Source organism: Tyto alba, unplaced genomic scaffold, assembly GCF_018691265.1.
Source record: "Tyto alba isolate M040663 unplaced genomic scaffold, T.alba_DEE_v4.0 Super-Scaffold_46, whole genome shotgun sequence".
In the NCBI taxonomy this organism is placed as follows: domain Eukaryota; kingdom Metazoa; phylum Chordata; class Aves; order Strigiformes; family Tytonidae; genus Tyto; species Tyto alba.
In genome coordinates this window covers 3229861-3240938 of record NW_024881322.1, presented here as the reverse complement: position 1 = coordinate 3240938, position 11078 = coordinate 3229861, and the positions used below count along the sequence as shown (strand labels likewise).

Genomic DNA, 11078 nt, shown 5'->3' with positions numbered 1-11078 from the left:
TGCCTTCATGACTTCAGCTTTTCATTTTAAACAGGACATGAGCAAAAGCCTTGAAGTCAAGTTAGACTTCAGAAAGCTCAGGTAAGTGGTAGGCAGCTCGAGGCCCAGGCTGGCTAAGATTCCTGCAGTTGGCTTATTTTGCTTTCACGTGGCATTTTAAAAGCTGTAACAGTTGACGGGATTTTCTTAATTCTGATAAGAGAACGCTTACCAGAAACCAGCCTGACGGGAGCGTAAAGCTGGGCGGGCAACTTCTTTCCTTTGCACTGCCCAGCCCCAGCCTGCCCAGCGGCAGCTGTTCCGCTGCCTCCTTGCTCCCCGCTGGGCAGAGCCCGGGGTCTGGCAAAGGTGCCTCACGCCATCCCCCCTGCTGCTCCCGGGGAAGCCCCTGCAGCACAGGGAGCCAGGGATTCCCTGCAGCGGGGGCTGGGGAGAGGGGGCTGCTCCTCTCTGAGGATATGAGCACCATGCCTTCGTTTCGTCGCAGCACAGGCCCTACCTTTGCCTTCGTATAGTTAAGCTGGAACGACGCGACGTAGCTGCTGTGGCTTCGTTCCAGCAACTTTGTGAGGTGGGCAGATTTGCATTCTGGAGTCCAAATGCTTTAATTTATCGCTCGGACTGTAAAGCGACAGGGGCTCAGGTTAATCACAACAAAACTGACACAACACCCTTAACACAAAACTTGAATTAACTTTATTTTCCCCTACAGTCAACAACTGGTCTGCATTGAGCTTTAAAGCAACAAAATAAAATGAAATCTCCGAACGACAGGGGGCCAGAAATCCAGATTGAATTACCTTTGTGAAAATGTTGCAGCTGTAGGATTGGTCTGTATAAACCATCGGAGTCAAAAATGAGTTCATAAATCAAAAAAATATTCTACACCTTGGGAAAGAAGTCAGCAGTAACATTCTCACAGAACACTGTAAATTTACATTTTCTTCATGAAAGGTACATACTATTCTGCATTTACATCAAATTATTGATGCAAGTTTTGTTTCTATAAAAAGTTACAACCTGTGGCAGGAAAACAAACTGCAAAACCCTTTCAATTTTAAGTAAAGTAAATTTTCAAGTCTGTATAAAGTATTCCTATAGCTGGAAAGTGAACATGTTCAGTCTCCATTTATATTTTAGTGCATTTAATGTGACAGTTTTTACCACGCTTTTTAAAAAAAAAAAAAACAAAACAAAACAAACAAAAAGAAAACAACCAAAAAACCAGCCCAGTATAAAAGACAGACAAAGCAAATAGCACTATAGCAGGAATTTCTTCAATTGATTTAAGCACTCTAAATAAAAATGCAGAGAAACAGATTTCCAGAAAAACTTTTGCCCTCACGAGAAAGGCAGTGAGGGGTGGGGTGGGGGGGAAGAGGTTTGTAAATCCTCTGCCTCCGCTAGCCACAGCAAAGGGGTTTGGGATACCTGTCAACCTTTTTTCATTTCCCCCCATTAACCAGGCTATGCTTGTTTTACCAATGTAAACATTTACCTAAAATAGTTTGATTTCTGTTCTGAAGCACCAGGCGCTACGCGGTGCTCAGGCATATGTTCCTAGAGCATTCATTACTGTCGTTTCAGATTTTTCAGGATACAAATTTAGCCCTTGTATCTACGGTGTGCAAGCTTTGCCTTGTCTACCTTCTGAAGTGACGGTGTGAGGCAGCAACACTGCAATCCCCTGTTAAACAAAAGCAGCTCGTCCGATCTAAACTAGCATCCGCTTAATCTGTCCTGTCACCTCTTGTGAAAAGTGCAGCTCTGCTTCTTACACTCCAGATCCAAACCAGCCTGCAGCGAGAGTAAAAGGACACTGAAAGAAACCATTGAAAAATAATCATGGGAGTAACTTATGGTGAACGTTTGATTTCAGAGAGCTCTGCTTTCCCTTAATTGTTGAAAACAAGTCATTTTTAGATTTTACCATTCCAGTTTACGTACTGCTGCTCTTCAGCTGAACCGTTTTCAAAAAAGATTGACAAGTATGCATGTGCCAAGGACCAAATTACAGGGTTCTTTGGTGCAGTCAGTCCAAATTCTCAACAGATTTGAAGGATAATATGTACCAATATAAAAATGCTGCTAGACTTGGGTAGCAGCTCTGTCTTGCTTCACATTACAAATCTAAAACAGCTGTTCTCAATAAGCCAATATTTTTAATCAGACATTGCCTGAAAATTTTGTACAATAATCTGGACCAATGATGGTTCTGTACCCTCATGTTGCTGTGAAACATGACTTGAGCTAAAGGCAAAGACTGGTTATCTCAAGGACAACTGCTTCGTATTAGCAATCAGAACAGTGTATTTAAACTGTCTTCCTGTTGGGTCTCTTGCCTTTCTTTAAAATTAGTTTATTCTTAATGTAGCCACGCTTCCTTTTGGAGGTCTAAAAAGAAAAACAGAATAAAACGTATTAGTTAAATATTTAGTCTTGACCGCGGTTTAACGATGTGCATTTCAATGCCCGATCTTTAGCTTGATTTTAAAGAACTGAAATGCTAAACCCTCAACTAGGTATTATCCAGTTATTATTTTTAAAGTTGGGATTGTTAATTAATGTTCAACATTTGCTTTTGCACAAGATGTACTTCTGCAAGCCCCATCCACCAGATCTGTAGAATTATTTTCAAAGCTCGTGCTGAGGCAGAATTAATAATTAACCTACGCGATAAACCTCACGTATGCCCAAAAAGCAGAAGTGGTGTAGAGTGTTCGTTTTGTTTGGAAATACCTTTTTGGGTCTTTTGCACTATTTGATTCTCTTAGAAGTTTGCAAGATGAGAGAGAGAAATATTTGCTCAAAACAGCATTTTTCAAAATTAGGAGAAAAACTGAATAATGGTATTACAGCCTTTAGTCTCTGCTGTTGGTCTGTAGGCTAGTTAGCACTTTCTGCTCATGTGTCTCTATCAGCAGATTCTAGATATTTTTTTTTTTTTAAGGCAGTAATGGGGGGGGGAAGCATTAAAGTTAGTCTTGGGTAATATTAACTTCAGAGTTGTACACGTGTGGCAGGTAGAATTGTACATTCAACAACTTGCCTGCCACAACAAATCGGGCAGTAGGCAGCTCCCACCCTCGCTGCACTTTGCTGTGCTTACCAGCAGCCTCTGTTATGTCAGGTAAACACCACCTTTCTCTTTTTAATAACAACGATAACACTGTTATAAAGTGAGATTGACACAAGCTAATACATAATACCCAGACAGGTTCTATCTGAGCTCGAGCACTGTCAGTCCTAACACAGAAGGGTGGTAGGAGAGGGACTGAATTTCCAGTGAGGAAGTAACTGCTGCTGCCAGGGAGCCCTCAGAACGCACTTAGGGAATCCCAGTTCTGACATTCCATCCCATGCTCTTTGCTGGTTCTCTGATTTCTTACTGGGAAGTAGAGCCTGTTGGTACTGCGAGAGCTGGTGCTGGATCAGAATTTGCATCAACTGTTATCCTGTCTTCAGAGAACAGACACATCCACACCTTAGGTGGGGTCAATCATTAAAAAAATACAGCTTTGCTCGTCACTCAAGATCAAAAGTCACACTGTGAGTCTATGATAGGCGCACTAAAGCTTATAATTGCCTTTCCAGATATGTAAGTATAGCTTCAGTGGAAACTCCCAAATTCCTTATTTTATGAACTTCCATCAAATCACAAAAATAAGCATCTTGACCCTCTCAACATTCTACACTTGTATTTCCATGACACAGTGCAAGTTCGCCTAAACTAGTTCAGTTTATTACACACTTGTTTCTGACAGGGATTCTGGAATTCCTCGTGCAAGATACATTTGAACATATAGAAAACAGATGTCGTGAAGGAGAGGGCTGCTCAGAGTCTCCCCAGGTCCCCTGGCACCACATCTTTCTTAATAGGCTGAAGTAGCACGCCACAGCTAGCACTTTGGAAACCAGGAAGATGACTTCAAACAGTAAGCAGCCAGACACTAAAGTTCCGTCAACAAAAGTTTCATATTTAATTTATTTCATACAAAATTGCCATTTTTAAACTTCTAGGCATCGCTACTTTCAAACAAAGTCAGAAAGCAACTTCCACATGATTTACTTAGTGAGCCATAGTTACTGAAACATGAATTGATGTACTTCAGAGATTATACTTCCAGTTACATGAAGACTTAAAGAGTTGTAACAGCCAGTGATACACTCTATTTCCAGTTAGCATTCTGCCTAAAAAAAATCTAGCCTTGTGTCTTCACATGCTTTTAAGTTAAGCAGACAGTAAATTAACAATTACTACCAGCAGGCAGGTCTGATATTGGACACTAACATGAACAGTATCCGTAACATTCTGGCTAGTGGAAATACATAATTCACCAGCTATGTGATTCACTTAAAAATAAACCGCCTTCTCCTGCCACCTTTCAGTTACTTCACTGGGAACCCACCTTCTTTGACAAATACTTCTGTTTCGGTACAATGTTGGTTACTCTAGGTTTATGATCCAACGTCTCTCTGTTGTCTAGTTGTTTCACCTTGTATATTCTAACAAGCCAGTGCTCTGAGGTAAAGGCTTCCTCCAGATGTTTAAATTTAATGTCTTTGTTGCCTATCTCCGCATTGCGCGTACGATCGAATCCTGGGGGTGTCCGAAAATCCAGCTATAAAAATTAAAAGTTGCATAATTAGTTCGAGACAAAACCCCAAACCCCCGTCACCGCAAACCGTGCTGCTTCACACCTGTCAGGGGGCCTGCTCAGAGGACACCACGTCCCTTGGGTCGGTTGTTACTACACGGAAGAACCTCCGAGTTACTTTTTAACAACCGAGACAAATTCGGTCTCGCTCCTACAGCTGGTGTAGGAGATGGCACTTAATGTCTCAGCAGAAGCTCCGTGTCTGCATTCAGAGGTGAAACTAAAGTGAAGGTCTGAGGTGCAGCGGCTGGTGGTGGTTTTCAGCATCGCTGCTCCCTTGGGCTCTCTCCTCTGCAGTGCAGTCGTTTGCACTCTCATCGTTTTCCATACGAGTCGGAAATAGTTCATGTTTATCAGTTCAACTGGACACCCCCCCCCCCCCCCCCGCCGTGTTACAAATAAGATCCACGGGCCTTGGTTTTAGCTGAATGAAGGATTCTTGTGCTAACACATCAGAATGGCCGGGGAGGGGGGAGAACAGGAAGGAAAAAGGCAAACAAGGCAGGTCCCTCCGCTTGCCGCTCCCACAGGGGAGTGACAACTCGGAGAATTACACCCGTGTTGTGTAAGTAAGTTCGGTACACTGGTGTGACTTGCACAGAAATCAGGCAGTTTGACAGATGCCAAAGAGTCGGTTCACAGTTCTTCTGGGTTGCTATTTCAGAAACACAAATCCAGAGCTCTCTGCCAGGTAACAGCTAATGTCTTAGCAAGCGCACTGCACAGTGGAATTAAGATGCTCGTCTGGGGCAATGTGAAGGACAGCAAAAAGCTAAGTACGGGTGCAGGTTAGCAGCAGAAACGCTTTTTTCTAAGGGTGATATACAGTAGATGGTGCCTAGATGTGTTTTCATTTGTAAAGCTAACTCTTACCTCTGATTCTGCTACTAGAAGCAGCACTCACTCAATCTAGAAGATGGAAAATACATCAAAACAACACTTGTTTCCTCACATTTCAGTTAAATTCAGTAGAAGGTGTAGCACTAACCTGCATCTCTCCAAATCTGTAATAGGACATTTTGTACATGAGGCAGTTCAGCAGAGTTGGAGAACCTGCCTTGTCTACCCGGAATTCACCCTGAGGGGTAAAGTAATCACTTTCCTTTCAAAAGAAAAGAAGATACAAAGAGTCAATACAACCTTAAACCCCCCTATTTAAGGTCATTTCTCATTCCCTTCTCCTCAAACAAAGAATAATCTAAACTGATTTTTACAATTTAAAAGTTGGTTTAAGCTGGTCTTAAAACAGAAAATGATGGAGCTCATTAAAGGTAAAATAGTTCCAGGCTAGCTGCTTGTAACCCAGATCCCAATGGACCAACCTTCCTAAATCCCCACGACAGTGCTGGTACACGTTTTGTCACTTCACTGTAAGCAGTTACTGGAAAACTGATCTCAGTAAAGTAAAAATTAGTTGGGCATCTATCAAAATTATTCCTCAGAAAGGTGAAAAGCACCGTAGTGTTAATACGTGCAATCTGTAATGTTACCATAAACTTCATATGTGCCCAGTGTTGAAATAAAAGATTTCTGCCATTTTCATCCCCAGTAGAAGATGAAACTGCACGCAGGCTGCTCCCTTAAGCCTGCGCTCAGTATCCAGAAGGTTTTGTTAGGCTTAAGAAAATATTACTACAGACTTGTACAATCTCGGAGATGTTTGAATAACTTAAACTCTACATAAGTCAATATTAACACTTTCACTCGTCTCCTACTATTACAGAGTTTGAGGAAATTTGCAATGCCAACTATTTCAGCAGTCTGAACACTCGCACTTTGTAGAAGTGCAATGGTTCACAGTGAGACACACAAAAGAACTACGAAAGATATCCTCTACCTTTGGTATCACGCAGAAATAGTGAGAAGCTTTTGAGGTTACTGAGCTTTCAAAACCATTAATATTGAAAGAAACTGGGCTGCAGGCCTCTGCACTCCTACTGTTCTAGGAAAACAACCCATAAGGCATTTTCCAAAGAAAATTGCAGTATGCGGTAGAGATATCCCTCCACTGTAATGAGCACTACCAGAAAACCAACAACAGAAATAAAAGCTTTACCAAAAAAAAAGGCAGAGATGAGCATACAGCAAATAGAATCTTCAGCTGCTTCAGTTTTCCTGTGTACGTTTCCACTTACCCGAATATCTTTGGGATGTTCCCCCTCTGCTATTCTCACCATCCACAAGAACTTATTAATATCATCACCGGAGTAGCCAATCACACCACCAAAAATAATCAAAACATAATCCACATCCAGGCTTCTCATGATCTCGTATGCTGCCGACTCATTTGATGACATTGCCTTTCCCACCTGCATCATAGCAAAAATATCTTCAGTATCTGCATAGCTGCCCGCCAAACAGATCTGCAGACCAATACCTGGCAGAGCAAAGCCCAAGCACACACACTTGCCAACCAAAGCCCACGTTTGCATTCTAGGTAAAGAAAACCCATTGTGAATATTTAGAGCCTTCAAAAGCCCAACCTAAACGGAAGTACTTTCTCCTCTGTGAGAGGAGTGGTGCCTGTTGCAATGAGTGTTTCCAGTATCAAAGGTAGCAGTAAGTTTTCCTTTTATGGCACCTACAGATTTTTCAGGTCTTGGCTGGGCGGCCGAAAACTTGGTGTTGCAGAAAATACCTAATTAAAAATTATTTTCAAAGCTTTAGACACAGCCCCAAATTAATAAATTACCTGAAGTGTTAGTAATTTCTTGAGGCTTTTTTCTTGAGCTCTGTCCTTCACTCACGAAGCAGCCGTGCTGCATTGCACTCGGTAGCACACAGACACCCTCAGCATTGAATTCAAGGTAAATTATGCACAGAAAACATCAGAAGAGAGCCATCCTTGAGTTAAAAGCATAATACAGCTCTGGCCTTGAAAAAGTTTGTAAAAGCTGGGTCCAGAACCTCTTCCATACTGGCCACTTCCAACACTTTTAAGAATTTGCTTAGGTCAGTAACCGGCACTCAGTTCAGCAGTTTTGTTTGCTACTGAAGCTCTTGTAACTTAAGGCATAATAACATATCGCTGGAGTAAAGGGGAGTAACTACAATATAAATAATACTGCATCCAAATTGGTAACATTCAATTAAGAATGCAATTAGGAAACACAAAGCTTAGGCTGCAATCTCTCAAAAAGACCGAGAACCTTAGCTTCTCAGCCCTTATCCTCATTAACGTGCAGATATTTGGCAGATTTCCATTTCTGTGCACAAGGAAGTCATCTGGACGCGTCCCCGGGGCACGCCTGGTTCAGAGCACAAGCTCAGGTATTCACCACACACACACATTTATTGCTTGGGTCCCCCTTTACGGAGCGTTCATCCCGAAACGGAACCTGACAGCGCCAGCAGTCATACCGGCGAGAATTCTTTATTTAAAACCATCACTGCTGACTGCTGTAACGCGTCTGGTCGCTGTGCTCATGCAATACAGACGACTTCCCCAGTGCCTCCATTCAGGTGATGCACCCCGTCCTGAAGGGGATCTGTTGGTTCGGATGTAGTATCTGCCCTCCTGCCTCTTGCAGCAGAGGGAGGCGCGCATTGCTATCGGAGCTGAATGTCCACCAAAACACACAGACGCTGGCAGGTCGACAGCCAACGTGAGAGAAGTGCCCCGGAGTACACGGGAAGGCTTGCTGGCCGACCTTAGCACCACCAGCACAGTTTCCCAAGCTTCCTTTCAGCGAGGTCAAGAACCCGCGCGTGCGATCCCCCCTTCCCCACGACACCTTTTTTTCAGGACTTTGTACGCTCAGAGCATGGTTTGATTAATCCGTTGATTCTGAACACTGCTTGTCTGAAAAGCTGGTCCAACTGCTGCACTACCTACTGACACAAGACAAAAAACTACCCTAATACACTCCTCAGGCCCTTCCCCCACTCTGCCCATGTCTTCTGAGAAGAAACGGCCACTGAGTGATAACTGATGTCATCACGGAGCGACGATGAGTCATGACACAGCACCTAGGGAGACTGCAACCCAGCTACAGTGTAGTAGAGCATTTTTTTGCTTCTGAAAAAAAGTCTCAAGTTGCCCGAGGTGGTGCCCCTGTAACCACAGGCAATGCCAGCACCCTGCTGTTAAGCTCACGCACAAAGCTTGAACTTACTCTTCAGAAGTGAAAGGAATTAAATGGACAGATGTTTTGTCTAACTGCAGATGTGAGAAGACACAATTGCAACAGATTTGTAACACTTCATCACTAATCATAAACTTCCTCTCATTTTCAAGATGCCTGAAAATGTGCTGTTTCATGTGGTCAGTTTTCACATGCCATTCAAAAATCCCGCCAGCAAAGACACTGCTGACCTGAAGCAATCCCTGTTTGGACCCTGGCAGTACAGTAGTGGAACCAGGTAAGCTGTCGTAGCACTAGTTGCAAGGGGAATGGTTACATTAGATTTTGTCTGTCCTCCCACAAAGAAGAGAAGAGAAACTAAAGTGGAAGTGGCGTTTTAGAAACGCCAAGTAAACAAAACAGAAACTTCAACACCAGAATGGTTCCCTTCCAGCCCCAAAACTCTTCATGCTCGAGTTCCAGTAAAGGCAAAAAATCTGTTCCTTCCACCTCTGTGTTTCCTTAGTACCGTCCTAGCTATCAACTGACTTTTACAATTTCATACTCCACTGCAGTATTAACACTTTGGTGTTTCCACTCCATAGAAAATTGCCAGCCTTACCAGGGCTATGTGGCTGTTGTTCCAAGTATTGTTATCAACCAGGGTTGTCCGGTTCGCCATTCCTGCGATCTGATAGCCGTAGTCCCACCACGACATCACCCTGGCGTGCTCGTCCGTGTTTTGTCTCAGCCAGTAGTAAGCTTCTCTGAAGTCATCGAGGATATTCCGAGTGCTGGAAAACAGAGTTCGTTTTATTCACATCAGTACAAAAACCAGCAACAAACTGACTGCACCGCGATAAACCCGGGCTCACAAAACAGGGGATTCTTAGGCGGTCAGCTCCCTTTCAGGGATTCAGTCACCAGCAGTCCTAAGTTTGAACCTACCGACAGCCGAAGGGCCAGGGGCTGAACTGCTTCTGAAGATCTGACTAAATGCATTTCCAGTCAAATATATATTAATAAAGAGGTTTTCCCAACTGACTCAAAAACTTCCCTTTTTTTTTTTTTAACCATGATCTTTATTGGCTTTGGATAGGATTATTTTTATGTATTTCCATTAAATATTTTAGAAAATGTTGTATCTTTTAAAAAATTAAAGTATTAAGAATTGTTTATTCAGGTGACAATTCTGCCTTATTATATTCAGAAGTGATTAAAAGAAGGTAAAGCAAATAGCTAACACAAAGGAAGCAGAAAGGCTTTTGCCCTGTCATTATTTTCAGACCTGTAGGCCTTACTCACCCATCGTGGTTATAGGAAGCGAGAACAACGCTGGGGCTGGAGTACGCGTTGCTAGTTACCCAGGTACAGTGAACAGCAAACATCATCAACAGCATCAGCATCAGCATTGTCACGATGTTTTTGATATTGGGACCCAGTCCTTCTTCTGTTTTTTCCTGTTCAGATACATGTTTTCTCACTTTGCCTGCCTAAACAAACACAAATATATCTGTTATAGCAACTTGTATCACCCTTGCCAATGGAATCCATGTTTTTTTTCTTCACCACATGCACACCTGTAAATGCCAGGAGATATATAAAGCTAAACCAAGATGTAGCGTAAATTAACTAAGTATGCACAAGAATATTTTGGCAATCCAGCAACTTGTAAGAAATGAAGGATTCCTTGAAAGCTTCCCTCAGAAGAAAAAAGCCCATTTTGTGAGGGTCTATTTCATGAGGGTCAATGTGTGACTTCCTTGGTCTGGCTCAGTATGATGCTGCCCTTTTGTAAAGCAGGGCGGAAAAGAGAAAAGCACAGAAATTTACTGTGAGGAAAAGGGGGAAGCCCAAGGCTCATGCATTGCCAGGGTCAGTAAAACAAAGCCTAAGAGATAAAAATGTAGTACTTAACAGCATCTTCTTCATGATGAAGGCAGTATGTAAGTTTATGTATAGAAATACTTTTCCTATTCTTTAATTTCACCACGTCTTAGAGGATATACAAGAGGGAAACGTGGAGATGTTCAGTGACAGAGGACTGCTATCACCAGTTGAGGAGAACGAGGGCATGTCTGCCTTTGCTGCTACAGAAAGCTGTGCCAACACTGCACTCCTCCTCCTTTAGGTTAAAAGCTCATCACCGATCAAGCTAGAAGGAACCACTCCTATACTGACATTGATTTTTCTTTTTTTTCAGGACATCAGTTACACCTTTTCGGAGAACATCAATACTTGTTCTAAATTTAAATGCTAGTGATTCAGACCTCTAGTGGCATTTAAAATACTCTGACCAAAAGGAAATAAGAAAAAAAAAAAAAAGTAGAAATAAGCTGTTCCCTGACTTCTAACT

General features: G+C 42.6%; 1 protein-coding gene across 1 annotated transcript in view; it reads right to left on the bottom strand.

Moving 5' to 3' along the window:
• Positions 1-673: 673 nt before the first annotated feature.
• The window catches only part of STT3B (STT3 oligosaccharyltransferase complex catalytic subunit B), a 52995-nt gene continuing 42590 nt past the window's right edge, over positions 674-11078 (bottom strand). Inside the window, exons 11-16 of the mRNA XM_032996803.2 lie at positions 10028-10215; positions 9345-9516; positions 6794-6967; positions 5647-5760; positions 4410-4622; positions 674-2394 (exon numbers count right to left, since the gene is read on the bottom strand). Of these exons, the coding sequence (XP_032852694.2) occupies positions 2314-2394; positions 4410-4622; positions 5647-5760; positions 6794-6967; positions 9345-9516; positions 10028-10215 (942 nt within the window). The 3' untranslated portion in view covers positions 674-2313. The remainder of the gene's footprint in view (positions 2395-4409; positions 4623-5646; positions 5761-6793; positions 6968-9344; positions 9517-10027; positions 10216-11078) is intronic.